The 22118-nt window shown below is 44.6% G+C and overlaps 1 protein-coding gene across 1 annotated transcript in view; it reads right to left on the bottom strand.

Annotated features, from left to right (window-relative positions):
* LOC121549730 overlaps window positions 1–21875 on the bottom strand; it is a 146374-nt gene extending 124499 nt beyond the window's left edge. Inside the window, exons 1-3 of the mRNA XM_045210398.1 lie at window positions 21719–21875; window positions 21214–21306; window positions 16709–16890 (exon numbers count right to left, since the gene is read on the bottom strand). Coding sequence (XP_045066333.1) covers window positions 16709–16890; window positions 21214–21275 — 244 coding nt within the window. The 5' untranslated portion in view covers window positions 21276–21306; window positions 21719–21875. The remainder of the gene's footprint in view (window positions 1–16708; window positions 16891–21213; window positions 21307–21718) is intronic.
* Window positions 21876–22118: the final 243 nt, after the last annotated feature.

Here is a 22118-nt window from a genome sequence, read left to right as displayed (position 1 = left end):
AAGTGACACGTTCAAAGTTCTGTTGAACTTGTTCAAGGTTCCGTTCAACATGTGTTTAATGTTACCACAGCTTTGATTGCCGTTGCTAAGGGAACACTTTAGAACTTTAGTGGTTTCCACGATAGCTGAACAGTGGTAGCCTAATACAGACCAGGGTAGCTGACTGGGAATTGCCATGCTTTGTTGTTGGGTCTGTTGTAAACAAATTGGAGTTTGGTTTGAAATGTAAACAATAATGAGATTACTACTTTTTCCTGACTTGATGACTGCCATGACAGTAACATATTCCACTCAGCTATTCTTCAAACTGCCGATGGTCTACTCAAAACTGTCCTGTCATCTTTACTTCTTTCTTTATAAACATATGGCCCAACTTTCTTGTTTTTGTACTTGATGTTTCTACTTTTCAAGAGGAATTAGGAGCAAAACCTTCACCACTCTACTGTTGTTATTGGTACTAGGCTACAATGTTGCACCACTCACCTACTGCTCTGCCAATACTGTTTGAAGGTAGGTAAATAGCACAAGACAATAGGTAAGTGCTGGGAGACAGTATAGCCAAGTGGTGCAGAAAGCACAAAAGTGACACGAGACAGTAGATAAGTTGCTTCCACCAGTAAAAAGTAGAAAGAACAAGTTCTGCTCCTACTCCTGCTGCTGTAGACCCTCGTCTTTCAAAACCCCATTAAATGATGCTTCTGTGTATTTCAGATGACGTTGCGTGATTCACAGCCAGTTGTGCTTGTTAAAAGCTACTGTTCCTGTGTGGCTGGGTGTGGGATATGCAGTCATTTGGTTGCATTACTACATCAGACCGCCCATTACTCTGAATGTGGCATGTCTGTCGTCCCTCCTGTACTTTGGTGCACTGAAAACAGAGCAGAAGTGGCATAAACCACGAACAATGGTTTGTATCATTTCAATACCAGACAGTTGTGTCACATGCATACTAGCATGTTAGCATCCTTATTGACAGTTATACAACATCTTAGAACATTTGGCACTAAGGTCAGAAACTGGACCACGCACACGTCAGTCCTTTTGCTTACTGCTCTTCTCTGTATTTTAAAATACAATTAATGCGCTGGTAGATCAGCCTAGATCTAGATCGTTTTAGATAGATACTTTACTCATCCCGAGGGGAAATTCAAGGTTTCCTGTAGCTTACAACAACACACATCACACATGCAACATTTAAACAGATAATAATACTAGTCATTGTTGACAGCTCAAATACATAGGCCTATATATTAAACACATTGGACATTTTAATTTACCTTGTGAAAAACCTTATGTCATCATCAGATCCAGCAAACCCCTCCAAGCAGAACTTGCTGCTGATTAGTTATCTCCTCAATTTGATTTCGGAGCCTTGCTATCGCTACACTAAGTTCTTCATTGTGGTCAAGGGACATATCCAGCGCAGCAGGTTCAGTACCGTTGCAGTAGTCATGGTCAGGAGGACAGTCCAATTCCACAGACGGATCATTCATGGTTTCTGTGTTGGGACGCTCGGTCCTTTCCCAAACTCCGGGCCATGGGGCTGGAAGACTGAAATTGTTCCATTGAAACAGCACTGGAACAGCTCCCCTTCTTCAGACGTCTGCGCCCAGCTGGAGTCGGAGGCTCTATCACATCTCTCACTTAGAAAGTGTCGGCTGCAGACTCGTGTGTTTGTTGTAAGAAAGTTGACTCGTCGAATGTTAAATCACCCACCGTTTATGCAATTCACTGTCTTTGGGAAAAGTAAAAAAAAACAAACAGAAGAATTGCATCTGGCAGACACTGTACATTGCGGCACACAGCAGTGATGGCTGGAAGAGCTGTCATCCCGTTTTTGAAAGGACACTTTGGTACGTTTACACGTCATCGTGTTATAAGTCAAGACGAGGTATTACAAGTAAAAACATTAACATAAACATTAAGATAAACAACAACAACGACGAAAATTAACCGTTTCGGATGTTTTTGACGACAAGCATTCAACGCTAGCATACGGTAGCACAGCGTTCTACGACAACCGGAAGTTTACATCCGTCCTGAGATTTTAACCGGAAATACGTCATGCTCGCCGGTGCATATCGCCTATTCAACGTCTGTTCCACGTTGGTTCAATGTAATTTCATTGAAATGACGTGGAAAACATTGTTGATTCAACCAGTGTGTGCCCAGTGAGTTTGGATTGTTTTCCATCATTTGGTTTAGCAGAGCAACACTTATGTGGGTAAGGGCTCTCTTGTGAGATATTGTTCATCTTTTAGAAACTTTGATGCTCCCACCTAAGTGCTTTTCATTTTGTTGCCCGGATACCATGTCTGAAATGGAATCTTAACGTATTGTCGTTATGGATACTGAAGTCGTTTTAAGTAACTACTGTACATGGCATAAGTGTTTTGCCTTGGATTGAAATCTCATGACTCCAAAATAAATTCATTTGGCTGTAGTGGATCCATTTCAATGATCCCCCAGTTCTTCAGCATTGGCCCCTTTCCTGCAGCCTTTCAGAAGCTTGCAGTTAGTTAGCAGGGATTCGATTCCCAGGACTGATAGAGGAGAGGAAAGCAGAGAAGAGATGTCCTTTACTACTGGGCCAGGAGTCAGGGCTGAAGGCTGAGGGCCGAACTCAACCCATCTGATCCTCATTACAGGCCCTGTTGACTTCCATGGCGGGACGCCATGACCAGCAAAAAACCTGATAACGGAAAACATAGTAACATCTGAGAGATAGCCTTACCGCAAAAGTGGAAGAGGAAAGTGGAAGGGGGAGAAAGTAAGGAACTTGTCTGTCGGCCTTGCATTAAAGAACATAATTGGTTAAGGAAAACTGTGATAAATTAAAAAAGTATATCAGTTTCACTTAAGGACCAAAGGATTGAAAGCCGTCCCATATAGATTGCAAAATAGTTGGGAAGAGATCTTTGACGTACCGATCCCATGGCATAGTGTTTATGAACTGACACGCAAAACGACACCGGATTCAAAAATTAGAATCTTTCAATTTAAATTATTATATACAATTCTTGCTACCAATAGAATGTTATTTATATGGGGGATACAATCTTCCCAGCTCTGCAGATTTTGCTGTGAAGAGACAGAATCATTAGATCATTTGTTTTGGATCTGTCCATTTGTAGCTTGTTTTTGGACACAGGTCCAGGAATGGCTAAAGGATTGCAATATTTACCTGGAGCTAACCTTGCAGATAGCATTACTGGGTGATCTGAAAAGTCATAGTCAATCGATCAATAATATAATATGTTTAAATATTAAAATGTTTATTTTTAATTCACAATCTGTAGAAGCAATGAGAATAGAAAGGTTCAGAACTTTTGTAAAACATCACAGTACGGTTGAAATATTTATGGCAAATAGAAATCCTATATGGATGGTGTTAAGAGATAGATGGGGAAAAAAGTATTTAGTCAGCCACCAATTGTGCAAGTTCTCCCACTTAAAAAGATGAGAGAGGCCTGTAATTTTCATCATAGGTACACGTCAACTATGACAGACAAATTGAGAAAAATAAATCCAGAAAATCACATTGTAGGATTTTTAATGAATTTATTTGCAAATTATGGTGGAAAATGAGTATTTGGTCACCTACAAACAAGCAAGATTTCTGGCTCTCACAGACCTGTAACTTCTTCTTTAAGAGGCTCCTCTGTCCTCCACTCGTTACCTGTATTAATGGCACCTGTTTGAACTTGTTATCAGTATAAAAGACACCTACCTGTCCACAACCTCAAACAGTCACACTCCAAACTCCACTATGGCCAAGACCAAAGAGCTGTCAAAGGACACCAGAAACAAAATTGTAGACCTGCACCAGGCTGGGAAGACTGAATCTGCAATAGGTAAGCAGCTTGGTTTGAAGAAATCAACTGTGGGAGCAATTATTAGGAAATGGAAGACATACAAGACCACTGATAATCTCCCTCGATCTGGGGCTCCACGCAAGATCTCACCCCGTGGGGTCAAAATGATCACAAGAACGGTGAGCAAAAATCCCAGAACCACACGGGGGACCTAGTGAATTACCTGCAGAGAGCTGGGACCAAAGTAACAAAGCCTACCATCAGTAACACACTACGCCGCCAGGGACTCAAATCCTGCAGTGCCAGACGTGTCCCCTGCTTAAGCCAGTACATGTCCAGGCTCGTCTGAAGTTTGCTAGAGTGTATTTGGATGATCCAGAAGAGGATTGGGAGAATGTCATATGGTCAGATGAAACCAAAATATAACTTTTTGGTAAAAACTCAACTCGTCGTGTTTGGAGGACAAAGAATGCTGAGTTGCATCCAAAGAACACCATACCTACTGTGAAGCATGGGGGTGGAAACATCATGCTTTGGGGCTGTTTTTCTGCAAAGGGACCAGGACGACTGATCCGTGTAAAGGAAAGAATGAATGGGGCCATGTATTGTGAGATTTTGAGTGAAAACCTCCTTCCATCAGCAAGGGCATTGAAGATGAAACGTGGCTGGGTCTTTCAGCATGACAATGATCCCAAACACACCGCCGGGCAACGAAGGAGTGGCTTCGTAAGAAGCATTTCAAGGTCCTGGAGTGGCCTAGCCAGTCTCCAGATCTCAACCCCATAGAAAATCTTTGGAGGGAGTTGAAAGTCCGTGTTGCCCAGCGACAGCCCCAAAACATCACTGCTCTAGAGGAGATCTGCATGGAGGAATGGGCCAAAATACCAGCAACAGTGTGTGAAAACCTTGTGAAGACTTACAGAAAACGTTTGACCTGTGTCATTGCCAACAAAGGGTATATAACAAAGTATTGAGAAACTTTTGTTATTGACCAAATACTTATTTTCCACCATAATTTGCAAATAAATTCATTAAAAATCCTACAATGTGATTTTCTGGAGAAAAAAAATCTCATTTTGTCTGTCATAGTTGACGTGTACCTATGATGAAAATTACAGGCCTCTCTCATCTTTTTAAGTGGGAAAACTTGCACAATTGGTGGCTGACTAAATAATTTTTTTCCCCACTGTAGATGGGAGGTATTGAATAGAGTTGAAGGATGGGACTAATAACAAATAACAACAAATAATAACAAAGATAGCTAATAATGTAAGCATACTGTGTCCATAATAAGTATATAGGTTGTATGTTGGGAGCTTTTGGCAAAGAGCACAGTTAGAAAGATATGGCATATAGAAGCAAACCGGATGGACATCATGAAAATGATCGGAGAGGTTGAGAGTAGAAGAAGTTCAGGAGCAAAAAAATATATATATATATATATAATAGAATTATTGTAAAATTAACTGTGTCCATAAGGTGTAGATAGTAAGTATAGGCTGGAAGTAGAGGCCTGGGCATTGTTGTTCACTAATTTACTCCAAGTAGGGAAAGGATGGCGGGTTGAAAAGTAATAAAGGGGAGTATATATATAAAAAACATGGGGGATTGGAAGTGATGCAGACAATTACATTGATAGAAGATACAATCTATCTGCAATATTAAGCTGATCCATCCCCCCCCCAAAAAAACAAAAAAAATAAAAACATGTGAGAGATAGCGTGATAGTGGATAGCGCACAGATGACCAGGAACAACGGGGACTCACTGTGTTACGTCATACTAGTCATTCAGCAGACGGTCCTTTAGAGACGATATCAACATATAGTAGGCCTATATACTGCACGTGTGAAGCCACTGCATTGATGTTACCAGCCCCACCTAGTACAGCACCTACTACTTGATGGCAAACCTGTTCATTCATGTTAGAAACCCAGAGATACGCATCTAACGTTATCTTTACAGAAACAATGTATGTTCTAGACATTATTTGGGTTTGTCTGCAATTACCCTTCCTAATATACGGCAGTAAAGCACATTCCTGTATGATTGGAGACAGCACAGAGCTCTGTTACGATTGAAAGGACTCAAAACCTGTTCTGTGGGGCCTATACTGCCAGAGAAGAGTGGAATAAAGGAATGAAGTCAATGGAGGCACAAAGAAAAAAATAGGTTTATTAATCTCAGTGTAAATATTTAAATAGTTTACTAATAAACCCTGGGCTTTGACCCTCCATTAAACATGAAGGGGATTACAGCTCTCTGCTCTGACAACACACAGAGACAGAGGATTACAGCTATCTGGTCTGACAACACACAGAGACAGAGGATTACAGCTCTCTGGTCTGACAACACACAGAGACAGAGGATTACAGCTCTCTGCTCTGACAACACACAGAGACAGGGATTACAGCTCTCTGGTCTGACAACACACAGAGACAGAGGATTACAGCTCTCTGGTCTGACAACACACAGAGACAGAGGATTACAGCTCTCTGCTCTGACAACACACAGAGACAGAGGATTACAGCTCTCTGGTCTGACAACACAAAGAGACAGAGCCACAACAACAGGTATTGTAGAGCCACAGAGGGAAGGGAGGCTAGAGTTGTGGGTCTCAAACAGTGGGTCATGGACAGTGACTTTTTCATTATGGCTAAACATATGTTTTTGTTTATTTATTGGGTCACAGTCCGGTTCAAAAAGGCTTTAGTAGTATCAGAAAGTTAAAAAAATATATATGTTTTGGGTAGGGAAACACAATTAAAGATGCACTCCGGGATCTTAAGCACAACAAATTCGTAAAACATATTGCACAAATTTGATTCTTAGCATATCACCCGAATTGTAAAATTCGTATGATATCAAATCAATTGCAAAATTCTTAACATGTCACACGAAATGAATGACATAGTACACAATTGGATCACGTAGTACACAAAAAAAGGGGACTACTTTTGGTTTGTGAGCACCACCTTCAATACTACTCAATTATACAAAAGTTTCAGAGTGCATCTTTAATCAAATTTTAATCTAAATTGCAATATTGACATGTGCAATATCCATAATCCATGTAATAAGGGTCCCCTGGGAAGCTCTGACCAACACATTTAGTCATTTTAGCAGACGCTCTTATCCAGAGCGACTTACAACTAGTGAGTGCATACATTTTTTCTTACACACTTTGGCTCCTACCCTGTCACAGCAACTTCTACTGTACCTGTCTTTGTCATTAGTTGTCATGCCAAACAACACCAACCATTGAATCAGAAAACGAATTGTATTTCTATGATTCCAATAGTTCACCCAAGTGTTTTTGATCTTTAAATTGCAAGTAAAATCCCAATCGCAATATTTAGGTTAAAATAATTTGCAATTAGATGATTTGCCCATATCGTGCAGCCCTAGCTTTGGGAGCCGCTACTGTGGGTTAGAGCACTGACTAATATGTGTAATCCAGACTAAAAGGACTTCATGCTAACCTAATCACACATAAGGGCAGCCAAGGCTACATTTTGGCTTTCTGATTTGTGTAGCAGCCTCCCATCCTCCTAATATAACACATAACAGTAGTGGGGTAATAGAACACATAACAGTAGTGGGGTAATAGAACACATAACAGTAGTGGGGTAATATAACACATAACAGTAGTGGGGTAATAGAACACATAACAGTAGTGGGGTAATAGAACATAACAGTAGTGGGGTAATAGAACACACGAACAGTAGTGGGGTAATAGAACACGTAACAGTAGTGGGGTAATAGAACACGTAACAGTAGTGGGGTAATAGAACACATAACAGTAGTGGGGTAATAGAACACATAACAGTAGTGGGGTAATAGAACACATAACAGTAGTGGGGTAATAGAACACATAACAGTAGTGGGGTAATAGAACACGTAACAGTAGTGGGGTAATAGAACACGTAACAGTAGTGGGGTAATAGAACACGTAACAGTAGTGGGGTAATAGAACATGTAACAGTAGTGGGGTAATAGAACACATAACAGTAGTGGGGTAATAGAACACATAACAGTAGTGGGGTAATAGAACACATAACAGTAGTGGGGTAATAGAACACGTAACAGTAGTGGGGTAATAGAACATAACAGTAGTGGGGTAATAGAATACATAACAGTAGTGGGGTAATAGAACACATAACAGTAGTGGGGTAATAGAACACATAACAGTAGTGGGGTAATAGAACACATAACAGTAGTGGGGTAATAGAACACATAACAGTAGTGGGGTAATAGAACACATAACAGTAGTGGGGTAATAGAACACATAACAGTAGTGGGGTAATAGAACACATAACAGTAGTGGGGTAATAGAACACATAACAGTAGTGGGGTAATAGAACACATAACAGTAGTGGGGTAATAGAACACATAACAGTAGTGGGGTAATAGAACACATAACAGTAGTGGGGTAATAGAACACATAACAGTAGTGGGGTAATAGAACACATAACAGTAGTGGGGTAATAGAACACATAACAGTAGTGGGGTAATAGAACACATAACAGTAGTGGGGTAATAGAACACATAACAGTAGTGGGGTAATAGAACACATAACAGTAGTGGGGTAATAGAACACATAACAGTAGTGGGGTAATAGAACACATAACAGTAGTGGGGTAATAGAACACATAACAGTAGTGGGGTAATAGAACACATAACAGTAGTGGGGTAATAGAACACATAACAGTAGTGGGGTAATAGAACACATAACAGTAGTGGGGTAATAGAACACATAACAGTAGTGGGGTAATAGAACACATAACAGTAGTGGGGTAATATAACACATAACAGTAGTGGGGTAATAGAACACATAACAGTAGTGGGGTAATAGAACACATAACAGTAGTGGGGTAATAGAACACATAACAGTAGTGGGGTAATAGAACACATAACAGTAGTGGGGGTAATAGAACACATAACAGTAGTGGGGTAATAGAACACATAACAGTAGTGGGGTAATATAACACATAACAGTAGTGGGGTAATAGAACACATAACAGTAGTGGGGTAATAGAACACATAACAGTAGTGGGGTAATAGAACACATAACAGTAGTGGGGTAATAGAACACATAACAGTATCGTACGGGTGCAGGTTACAATTCTTTACAGACAAATCAATATATATATATATTTTTTTAAGATGGATGATATATCCCATTATTCATTTCTTTTTAAGTCATTTAGCAGACACTCTTATCCAGAACGACTTACAGTAGTGAGTGCTTTTTCTGTTCATGGTCCCCCATGAGAATCGAACCCACGACCCTGGCGTTGCAAGTGAGCCACATGGGACAGTATATTCTTGAAGGTGGGCATGGAAAGACTTAGGAGTCCCCTATTCATTCATTATATGAATGTTACAGTGCCAAAGCATTCAACCCCCTTGACCCATTCCACACACTACTGTGTAACAGCCCGAACTCAAAACAGACCGAATTGATCTCTTTTCTCACCAATCAACAAACCAATATTGTTAATGTATTCAGTAAAAAGTACTAGACCCAGAACTGACCCCTGCGGGACACCTTTCGTTATATCCAGAAAACTAGATTTAACACCGTCATTATACATACATTTGAGTTCTATCTGTCAAGTGGTTTTTAAACCAGTTACACACAGCCTGGTCTAGGCCAATTTAGGAAAGCCTCTGAGTTAGCCGTGAGAGCTATGAGATGGATGGGGAGTAACAAGGGATTAGAGAGAGAGAATAGAGCCAGACACTCAAATCACTCTGGTGATAGATGCTGCTGGAATGCACTCGTCCGTTTCTGCTATTGTCACGAGTTGCTAAGCCAGAACCCAGAAGCAGACCAGGACAAGGTAAGTTGAAACGAAGGTGAGTGTTTATTACAAATTCAAGAGTGATGCTGAATAATCCAGGGAACAGAGCGGGCGGCGTTGATTAGTTGTTGGGGGTGCAGTGGTTGATCCCATCCTGGGTCGGCAGCCGCCGACCACCAGGCAGAGGTTGGATGAAGGTTCCGGACGGGTGACTGCAGATGGAACAAAACGGGGGTAAGTAAGCAACAAACCAACAAGGTGCAAAAACAACAAAACTAACGCTAGGCTCTAAGACTGATACTCTGGTAAACCTACTGTTCATGGCTAACGATCCGGCAGGGAATGGATGTTAGACCAGAGCCTAAGAAGGGTGATGATCAGGACCAGGTGTGCAGATTGCTGATGGGATGCAGGTGCGGAAATCAAGAGAGCTCCCGGAGCGCGTTCCCGAACCCTCGGGAAACTGGAGATCACGAACAGAAAAACTAGTCACCAGACAGGACCCGACTCAGACTGCCGGGATCGTTACAGTACCCCCCCCTCCGACGAACGCCACCGGGCGGACTCCCGGAGCGCCAGGATGGAGGCGGTAGAAGTCACTGATGAGGTCAGCATCTAGGACCTGTCGCCGCGGAATCCAACTCCTCTCTTCAGGACCATACCCCTCCCAGTCCACGAGATACTGGAAACCCCGGCCCCGCCGTCTGGAATCCATGATGCGACGCACCGTGTAGGCAGGACCACCTCCGATCATCCGAGGAGGAGGAGGAGGAGGCGGAGGAGGCAACAGAGGACTGAGGAAAACAGGCTTGAGGCAGGAGACATGAAAGGTGGGATGGACTCTGAGCGTCCTCGGGAGTTTGAGTCGAACTGCCACCGGATTGATCACCTTCTCCACCACAAACGGACCAATGAACTTCGGTAACAACTTCCTAGACTCAGTCCGTAACGGAAGATCCCGTGTGGCCAACCAGACCCTATCTCCGATGGAATAGGTGGGAGCGGGGATCCGGCGACGATTCGCCTGGAGCTGATACCGGTCCGAAACTCTAAGGAGTGCCTTTCTGGCCCGATGCCAGGTCCGGTGGCAACGAATATGGGCCTGAACAGAAGGCACTGAGAGCTCCTTCTCCTGAGAAGGGAACAGGGGAGGTTGGTAGCCATACAGGCACTGGAAGGGAGACATCCCAGTGGCAGATGTAGGGAGAGTATTGTGGGCATACTCAACCCAAGGCAACTGAGAGACCCAGGAGGTGGGGTTGGAAGAGACCAGGCAGCGTAGCGTGGATTCCATCTTCTGGTTGGCTCTCTCCGCCTGACCATTGGATTGGGGGTGAAAACCAGATGTGAGACTGACTGTAGCTCCAATGGCCAAACAGAAGGACTTCCAGACAGCAGAGGTAAACTGAGGGCCACGGTCGGAAACGATATCACTGGGCAAACCGTGGACCCTGAAAACCTCCCCTAACCAGGATCTCGGACGTCTCCGAGGCAGAGGGAAGCTTGGCAATTGGCACAAAGTGGGCGAACTTGCTGAATCTGTCCACGATAGTCAGAACGACCGTGTTCCCCTCAGAAGCGGGCAACCCAGTGACGAAGTCCAGGGCCAGATGCGACCATGGTCGCCGGGGAATAGGAAGGGGGTGAAGTAGTCCAGAGCTGGGCCGATTGGTACTCTTATTCTGCGCACACACTGGACAGGCAGCAACAAAACCCCCGAGTATCCTCGGCCATGGCAGGCCACCAAAACGTCTGCGAAGAAACGCCATTGTCCGAGCCACGCCAGGGTGACAAGCCATCTTGCTGGCGTGGGACCATTTGAGGACAGCAGGACGAACCGACTCAGGCACAAACAACCGACCGGGTGGACCGTTACCGGGACCGGGCTGAGTCCGAAGGGCCGCCAGCACCTCCTCCTCAATCTTCCACATAACTGCTCCCACGACGTAGTTCCGGGGGAGAATTGTCTCGGTCTTGGACCCACTCTCCTCCGTCTTGGAGAACATCCGGGACAAGGCGTCCACCTTGCCGTTCTTAGATCCAGGTCGGAACGTCAGGGAAAACTTGAATCGTCCGAAAAACAACGCCCACCTGGCCTGACGGGAGTTGAGACGTTTAGCCGATTGCACGTAAGCAAGATTCTTGTGGTCAGTCCAGACAATAAACGGTTGCTCCGCCCCCTCCAACCAGTGGCGCCACTCCTCCAAGGCAAGTTTCACCGCGAGAAGCTCCCGGTTACCCACATCGTAATTCCTCTCCGCAGGCGAAAGGCGACGAGTAGTAGGCGCAGGGATGGAGTTTACTGTCCGTGGAGCATCGCTGCGACAGGATGGCGCCAACTCCCACATCAGACGCGTCCACTTCAACGACGAACTGACGGGCCGTGTCCGGTTGAGAGAGAATCGGTGCGTTAGTGAACCGCCTCTTCAAATCCAGAAACGCTCGATCCGCCTCCGGATTCCACTTGAAGGTCCTGATACTGGAAGTCAAGGCAGTTAACGGAGCGGCCACACGGCCTGTAATCCCGGATGAATCTGCGGTAGAAATTCGCAAACCCCAAAAAATCTCTGGAGCTGCAATCTCGTACCGGGCTGGGCCCATTCCAGAACCGCTCTAACCTTCTCCTGGTCCATCCTAATCTCTCCCCCTGGAGATGATGTACCCGAGAAAGGATGTCGTGGTGGGCGTGAAACTCGCACTTCTCGGCCTTCACGAACAGGCGATTCTCCAACAATCGCTGCAGAACCTGCCGGACATGCTGGACGTGGTCGGAAGGTTCCTTCGAGAAGATCAGAATGTCATCCAGGTAAACAAACACAAAGAGACCGATCATATCTCTCAGGACGTCGTTCACCATACTCTGGAATACCGCTGGAGCATTGGTCAGTCCAAACGGCATCACCTGATACTCGAGTGACCCATCGGTGTATTGAAACCCGTCAACCACTCGTCCCCCTCTCTGATCCGGACCATGTGATACGACATTGCGTAGGTCTAGCTTGGTGAACACCGTAGCACCCTGTAAGGAGTCGAAGGCAGAACTCATCAAGGGCAGGGGGATACTTGTTCTTGACCGTGATGTCATTCAACCCCCGATAATCAATACACGGTCGAAGAGAGCCATCCTTCTTACCCACAAAGAAGAATCCTCCCCCCAGGGGGTGATGACGAGGGGACGAACGAGACCAGCAGCTAGGGACTCCTTGATGTAGGTCTCCAAAGCCTCACGTTCAGGTCGGGAGATACTGTATAACCTTCCCCTTGGGGTAGACAGCTCCAGGGAACAGGTTGATGGCACAATCATATGGTCGGTGGGGAGGGAGTGACAGAGCCTTCTGCTTACTGAAAACTTCCCCCAAATCGTGATATGTCTCGGGAACCAGGGACAAATCTGGGGGTTTAGCCTCAATCACCTGACTGGGAACCGAATGGGGGCAGGCAGTCTTGAGACAGTTAGCATGACAATCAAGGCTCCAACTCGTTACCTTGCCCGTCACCCAATCGAACGTGGGATTGTGTTCCTTCAGCCAGGGGTATCCAAGGACCAGAGGAACATGGGAAGACGGCAGAATGAAGAATGAAATCATCTCAGAATGATTCCCCGACAACCGCATCTTAACCGGTTCAGTCCTCATCGTGATACGTGCCAGACTACTGCCCGTTCAGAGTGGTCGCTTCAATGGCTTCCGGCAATTGCTCCTTGGAAAGCCCCAGCTGTTCCACCAACTCGGGCATCAAGAAAGCTTCCATCGGCACCTGAATCGATAAAGCGTTAATCGCTAAGCTCTGATTCCTGTTCACAAGGGTAGCCGGAAACGGGGTCTGACAGAGGTACTGAGAGGTTGAAACTGGCTCGCTAAAAGTCCTCCCAACTTTAGCGAGCCGGGCAGTTTGACGACCGCCGGGAACAAGTGGAGATGTAATGTCCCGAGCTACCACAGTAGAGGCAGCAGTTGGTCTTACGTCTATGTTGACGCTCCTCCTTGGTTAACCCGTGCCGCCCCACTTGCATGGGTTCAGAATCGGGAGAGAGGACCTCTCCACTAATCCTTTGTGGTGGAGAATGATCGACGTGTTCTGGTCCACCACCCGACCCGACTGGGAACTGAGAAGCTGATCGATTGGACGGACCCCATTGCTTCTCCCTCCTTCGCCTCTCGGACTCGATTATCCACCCGAATAGACAAGGCTACCAAGCTGTCCAGGTCACTAGGCTCCGGATAGGAGATCAACTCATCCTTGAGCTGCTCCGACAGACCCTGGTAAAAGACCGCTTGCAGAGACTCCTCGTTCCACCCACTCTCCACAGCCAACGTCTTGAACTCGATCACGAAGTCGCCACGCGCGAGTTCCTTGGTGAAGCGAAAACAGGCGCCTAGCTGCGTCCCCCCCTCGGGACGGAATGGTCGAAGAGCTTCCTCATCTCGGCCGTGAACCCCTGGTATGAAGCCATGCAGGGGTCTTGTCGTTTCCCAAACGGCTGAAGCCCACTCCAGCGCTCGACCACGCAGCAACGCAATCACAAAGGCTATCCTAGCCTTGTCTGTGGCATAAGAGTAGGGCTGTAGATCGAACACTAATCCACACTGCATAAGGAAGGAACGGCATCTTCCCAGCTCCCCCTCATATTTATCCGTCGGGAACCTTGGGCTCACGGAAGGACACAGCTCCAGAAGCGGCAGGCGAGATGGGTGAAACCGGTAGTGGATCCTCCACCGGAAACTTGCGTTGGTTCTGGACCTCCGTCAGACCGGTAGAAAGGTTCCGAACTGACAACGCGATCTCCTGTAGTACCGTGCTATGATGGCCCAACATCTTCTCCTGATGGGTAATGGCATGGCGTTAACAGAGTCCAGGTCCGCTGGGTTCATTACTGGCCGGATCATTCTGTCACGAGTTGCTAAGCCAGAACCCAGAAGCAGACCAGGACAAGGTAAGTTGAAACGAAGGTGAGTGTTTATTACAAATTCAAGAGTGATGCTGAATAATCCAGGGAACAGAGCGGGCGGCGTTGATTAGTTGTTGGGGTGCAGTGGTTGATCCCATCCTGTCGGCAGCCGCCGACCACCAGGCAGAGGTTGGATGAAGGTTCCGGACGGGTGACTGCAGATGGAACAAAACGGGGGTAAGTAAGCAACAAACCAACAAGGTGCAAAAACAACAAAACTAACGCTAGGCTCTAAGACTGATACTCTGGTAAACCTACTGTTCATGGCTAACGATCCGGCAGGGAATGGATGTTAGACCAGAGCCTAAGAAGGGTGATGATCAGGACCAGGTGTGCAGATTGCTGATGGGATGCAGGTGCGGAAATCAAGAGAGCTCCCCGGGAGCGTTCCCGAACCCTCGGAAACTGGAGATCACGAACAGAAAAACTAGTCACCAGACAGCCCGCTCAGCTCCGTCGTTACAGCTATTGTTTGAACGCACCAGAGACTTGACGGGAAAGCAACAACTTCAAAGAGAAAGAGAACATTATCTGGTCATCTGGCAGAGAGAAAAACATCTTTCCAAACTTTTAAAGTATTCCAGACTGTTCGTTGATACTCTACTGGCGTGACTCACTGTAACTTTATTGTTCAAGTCCAGAGCATAAAAAATACCTGGATGGAAGACAGCTCCGTTGTGAGAGTGAGAAAAAGACACAGAAAGGAGGAGGCAAAACAAGAAAAAGTGAGAAAGGTTATGATAAGACCGAAGAATGTTTGTACAAAGTTACAGTATGAGACAGTGAAGAGTTGTGGAGAGAAGCTAGAATAATTCATATTTACTGTATAAAACCGTAATCGACGGCCCCCTTGTGTCAATCAAAACAAAAATGTAAATATTGCAAATGAACTTAAAATAACCTGTTCAAATGCACTTGCGTGCTTAGATGACAATTGACTTGTACATCCAACCAGAGTATTGTCCTATGTCTGAGTATACGTTGACTAACCAGGGTGAGACCCTGGACAGGCTATTTACCGTAGGTCTAGGGCAGTGGTCACCGACTGAGTCAAGATCACTTGCTGAGTCAAAATGCAAGCCGAGATCTACCGCACAGTTGTTTTAAAAACATGACTTAAAAAACGTAAGCCTATGCAACATGAACCAATGGAAAAACTGTTCTGTAACAGTGAGGTTTGTGCAGTAGGCTATAGACCCAGTACATTATCACTGCATATTGGCTTTGCTTGAATTGTCCTGCCAATGTTGTTCTTCTCAGACTATTTAGAATGTATATTTAAAACATTTATGCATATGATCACACTGGTAATAGATAGTTTATTGTGTTACTTGTGAGGCACAGCTGAGTGAGCATTATATATCTATACATACAGTATATCTATATGTCTATATATCTATATATATTTACTATTATTATTATATATTTTTTGTTTTACTGAACTGATGGTTTGAGGGGAGGGATGGAGCAGCGGTGAGGCTGCCTCTCACGACTCACCATCTCCCTGCTCTCCTGAGACAAGGGGACACAGTCTTCCAGCTGATGGCGAAACTCAAGTAGCACTGCGTTATTTCTGCCTCATGCACCAATTCATGTTGTTAAGCCTATGATCAGAGAAAGTGAACTATTCCTCGACATTAAAAAAAAGACACAAGCCGCTAATAATACCAACGCAAGCTTATCGGAACACTTTGCTGTACTCATTCATTGCAGCTGCAGTGCTGGTTGTGGCGTGAGTGGAAGTAGGGAGAAAGCACATTTTATGGCTCATAAAAGTGTTGAACAAAGTGTTGACAGTGTTGAATAACAACTTCAACATGAACTTACTGTTCTCAGTTTGTCACACTGTGCCCAAGAGCTGAGAACACTGACTTCACATCTGTCCCTAAATCAGAAGAGGTTGTCGACCACTGACCATACAGTATCTAGGTACAGTAACAGTCTAATCATTAGTGTGTGAACTGGGGGAGACTGATTAGACTGTGAACTGGGGGAGACTGATTAGACGTCACAGCAGGCCCTACACAGTGCAGTGTGGTGTAATTATGTGTCTTGTCATGCAGTGATACTGTAGTTTCTGTATTGAGAGTTCCTACTCCCTACTTGGACATTAGGGGGGAGGAAGAAGCGTCTTCTTACCTGTGAAGAAGCTCTTGACCCGGAGGTAGCTGACGCTGAGGCGCAGCACGGACAGTTTATCCAGCTTGGAGATGATGTCCGGGGAGAAGGGCAGCATGCTGGCCAGCCGGTCCAGCTCCGCGTTCAGGCGGTCCCGGTGCCTTTTGGACGGGTTGGACTTCTCACTCACCGTCGCTGGTTTCCTGGTGAAAACACAGCGGACATATGTTAGGGTCTGTTATTGTGACGGTTTGTAGCTGTTTGATTTTTTTTTTAAGTCTGGCAGACTCAACTGTTAACAGAGAGATGTACTGTGCTTTTGGGTGCAGGAGGGCCGAGAGCCACATAGCAACAGAATATAAACACGGAATCATTATGTAAATCAACACAATATATTCATACCCTCTGGAAGATGACAGTTTTCTTTGAGTTTTTTTCATGACGCGATCAAAAGCAGTGACATAGTGAAACATACAATATGTGAAGTTAATTTACATCAATTCTTCATTCAGCAATTGCGCACACGCACACACACACACACACACACACACACACACACACACACACACACACACACACACACACACACACACACACACACACACACACACAGGGTAACAGCATTGAAGGTTTTGGACAAACAACAGCCATCAATCAATAATAACATTAAGAGAGCCTTTACAGACACAGACGGGTTGACAACATCAAGCATCACCGTGCCAGACAGACGGGTTGACAGCATCAAGCATCACCGTGCCAGACAGACGGGTTGACAGCATCAAGCATCACCGTGCCAGACAGACGGGTTGACAGCATCAAGCATCACCGTGCCAGACACAGACGGGTTGACAGCCTCAAATCAAATCAAATGTATTTGTCACATACACATGGTTAGCAGATGTTATTGCGAGTGCAGCGAAATGCTTGTGCTTCTAGTTCCGACAGTGCAGCAATATCTAACAAGTAATATCTAACAGTTCCACAACAAATATCTAATACACACAAATCTAAGTAAAGGAATGGAATAAGAATATATAAATATATGGATGAGCAATGTCATTATCAGAGTGGCATAGGCTAAGATGCAATAGATAGTATGGAATACAGTATATAGATATGAGATGGGGCAATGCAAGATATGTAAACATGATTAAAGTGGCATTATTAAAGTGACTAGTGTTCCATTTATTAAAGTGGCCAGTGATTTTCAAGTCTGTATGTAGGCAGCAGCCTCTCTGTGCTAGTGATGGCTGTTTAACAGTCTGATGGCCTTGAGATAGAAGCTGTTTTTCATTCTCTCGGTCCCAGCCTTGATGCACCTGTACTGACCTCGCCTTCTGGATGATAGCGAGGTGAACAGGCAGTGGCTCGGGTGGTTGATGTCCTTGATTATATTTTTGGCCTTCCTGTGACATCGGGTGCTGTAGGTGTCCTGGAGGGCAGGTAGTTTGCCCCTGGTGATGCGTTGTACAGACCCAGGGCCTCAAGCTTAATGATGAGCTTGGAGGGTACTATGGTGTTGAATGCTGAGCTATAGTCAATGAACAGCATTCTTACATAGGTATTCCTCTTGTCCAGATGGGATAGGGCAGTGTGCAGTGTGATGGCGATTGCATCGTCTGTGGACGTATTGGGGCGGTAAGCAAATTGAAGTGGGTCTAGGGTGACAGGTAAGGTGGAGGTGATATGATCCTTGACTAGTCTCTCAAAGCACTTCATGATGACAGAAGTGTCATCAGGACAATGACCCAACACATCTCCAGGCTGTGTAAGGACTATTTTACCAAGAAGGAGAGTGATGGAGTGCTGCATCAGATGACCTGGCCTCCACAATCCCCCAACCTCAACCCAATTGAGATGGTTTGAGTTGGATGGCAGAGTGAAGGAAAAGCAGCCAACAAGTGCTCAGCATATGTGGGAACTCCTTCAAGACTGTTGGAAAAGCATTCCAGGTGAAGCTGGTTGAGAGAATGCCAAGAGTGTGCAAAGCTGTCATCAAGGCAAAGGGTGGCTATTTGAAGAATCTCAAATATAAAATATATCTTGATTTGTTTAACACTTTTTTGCTTACTACATAATGCCATATGTGTTACGTCATAGTTTAGATGTCTTCACTACTATTCTACAATGTAAAAAATATTTACAAATAAAGAAAAACACTTGAATGAGTAGGTGTGTCCAAACTTTTGACTGGTAGTGTATATATTTGCATATTCTTCTCAAATTTGACATCAATTGTAGCTAGCTGAAACCTGTTGTTGGATTCAACATTTAAACGGTTAGTGCTACAGTAGCCGATGGTTAGCCTATATACTGAAAGAGCTGCAAAATCTGGACCCCTACAAATCAGCTGGGCTAGACAATCTGGACCCTTTCTTTCTAAAATTAGCCGCCAAATTTGTCGCAACCCTTATCACCAGCCTGTTCAACCTCTCTTTCGTATCGTCTGAGATCCCCAGAGATTGGAAAGCTGCCGCGGTCATCCCCCTCTTCAAAGGGGGTGACACTCTAGATCCAAACTATTACAGACCTATATCCATCCTGCCCTGCCTTTCGAAAATATTTGAAAGCCAAGTTAACAAACAGATCACCGACCATTTAGAATCCCACCGTACCTTCTCCGCTATGCAATCTGGTTTCCGAGCTGGTCATGGGTGTACCTCAGCCACGCTCAAGGTCCTAAACGATATAATAACCGCGATCGATAAAAGACAGTACTGTGCAGCCGTCTTCATTGACCTGGCCAAGGCTTTTGACTCTGTCAATCACCGCATTCTTATTGGCAGACTAAATAGCCTTGGTTTCTCAAATGACTGCCTCGCCTGGTTCACCAACTACTTCTCAGATAGAGTTCAATGTGTCAAATCGGAGGGCCTGTTGTCTGGACCTCTGGCAGTCTCTATGGGGTGCCACAGGGTTCAATTCTCGTGCCGACTCTATTCTCTGTGTATATCAATGATGTCGCTCTTGCTGCTGGTGACTCTCAGATCCACCTCTACGCAGACGACACCATTTTGTATACATCTGGCCCTTCATTGGACACTGTGTTAACAAACCTCCAAACGAGCTTCAATGCCATACAACACTCCTTCAGTAGCCTCCAACTGCTCTTAAACGCTAGTAAAACTAAATGCATGCTCTTCAATCGAACGCTGCTGGCACCCGCCTGCCCGACTAGAATCACTACTCTCGGCGGGTCTGACTTATAATATGTGGACAACTACAAATACCTAGGTGTCTGGTTAGACTGTAAACTCTCCTTCCAGACTCACATTAAGCATCTCCAATCCAAAGTTAAATCTAGAATCGGCTTCCTATTTCACAACAAAGCCTCCTTCACTCATGCTGCCAAACATGCCCTCATAAAACTGACTATCCTACCGATCCTTGACTTCGACGATGTAATTTACAAAATAGCCTCCAACACTCTACTCAGCAAATTGGATGTTACTGTGACCTGTACGCTCTTGTTGGCTGGTCCTCATTACATGTTCGTCGTCAAACCCACTGGCTCCAGGCCATCTATAAATCACTGCTAGACAAATCCCCGCCTTATCTTAGCTCATTGGTCACCATAGCAACACCCACCCGTAGTATGCGTTCCAGCAGGTATATCTCACTGGTCATCCCCAAAGCCAACACCTCCTTTGGTCGCCATTCCTTCCAGTTCTCTGCTGCAAATGACTGGAACGAACTGCAAAAATCTCTGAAGCTGGAGACATTTATCTCCCTCACTATCTTTAAGCATCAGTTGTCAGAGCACCTTACCGATCACTGCACCTGTACACAGCCCATCTGTAATTAGCCCACCCAACTACCTCATCCCCATATTGTTATTTATTTTGCTAATTTGCACCCCAGTATCTCTATTTCCACATCATCTTCTGCACATCTATCACTCCAGTGTTAATACTAAATTATAATTGTAATTATTTGGCACTATGGCCTATTTATTGCCTTACCTCCATAACTTACTACATTTGCACACAATGTATATAGATGTTCTATTGTGTTATTGACTGTATGTTTTGTTTATTCCATATGTAACTCTGTGTTGTTGTTGTTTTTATCGCACTGCTTTGCTTTATCTTGGCCAGGTCGCAGTTGTAAATGAGAACTTGTTCTCAACTGCCTTACCTGGTTAAATAAAGGTGAAATAAAATAAAATAAAAAAATGTGAACCCATCACGTTTCCTACAAGTCATTTTAACCTTGCATCACCTTTTTTTTTAAATCAAGTTTGGAACCACAAGCATCCACAAGAATCTGCTAACTACTTCTGTCTCCTGTCACTAAAAACATACACATTTCACACAAATAATAAACGTAACGTACTGTTGGGCTACCATGTAGGCAGGCTATTACCACATTGTGAAACATTGTGAAAGTGTATTGAGCAACGCAAAAAAAGTTTATCCAAACTTCAGAAGTAGAAGTACAAGTAGACATAAAATCCATAAAAACAGTTTTCAGCATGTTCAAATATAAATGTTACTATGTTACGAGTAAAGTATGTGATTCTTAACTGTTTTTGAACTGGCTTCCTTCTTTTCCTGCCAGCGTACATGCAGTCTCCCGGCGGGATCATGGTCCTGCGCTCCGTAAAGGTAACAGGTGCGCTGCAGAGAAAGATGGAGAAAACTTTTCACTGTTCCCACATATGACATACACAAGTTCCATGAACCGGTCAGAATACCACACTCCATAAAGGAACTGATGGAAAAGTTGTTCGGTGATGCTATCAAGATCGAGTCATTTGTCAACGTACGTTATGAAGACTATTGCCATTCAAATAATCAGTAAGAAAATGAACAGGATTAATTAGGATAAAGACGTAACTAGGCCTAAACAGTTGCTTGTCAATAGTTTGTTTACACTACTGACACTTAAATATAATGAAGCTGCAAAATCCATAATAACACAAGTCGAAGCCAACTCTTAAGATTATTCATATCAAATAAAAAAACGTTGAAAGTCATTCTCAAATAGGCTACTTAGAAGAAAAGGGGGAAACAACAATTAAACACTTACCAAGAAGGTCTGTCAATATTACTTAATTCCAGTATAATGTTAGATGGGTCATTCAAATTGAATGGGTATATTATAGATGTTGGTACTTCCTAAGTAGACAATGGTGATAATTCCTCGGGAAAATACAGAAAACGTCTATCAGACGTCTGAACTGATGTTTTCATCAGTTTGCAATGCTCGAGGCAGATGTGGTTGTTGATGCTTTATACCCAATTGAGTCGCTTTCACTTCCTCGTGTTTCAGGTGGCGGATTGCTCTGAATGACATGTGGAGCTCTTCGCACGCAACTGCCTCACAAACAGACTGCGCACGCACACACATTTATGAGACGCGCTAGGGGAGGAATCTCACCCGAAGCACCACACTACACATCTCATTACCGTTCTCCTGGCAGCAGGAT

Source organism: Coregonus clupeaformis, chromosome 34, assembly GCF_020615455.1.
Source record: "Coregonus clupeaformis isolate EN_2021a chromosome 34, ASM2061545v1, whole genome shotgun sequence".
Classification (NCBI taxonomy): Eukaryota; Metazoa; Chordata; class Actinopteri; order Salmoniformes; family Salmonidae; genus Coregonus; species Coregonus clupeaformis.
This window is presented reverse-complemented; position numbering and strand designations above follow the sequence as displayed.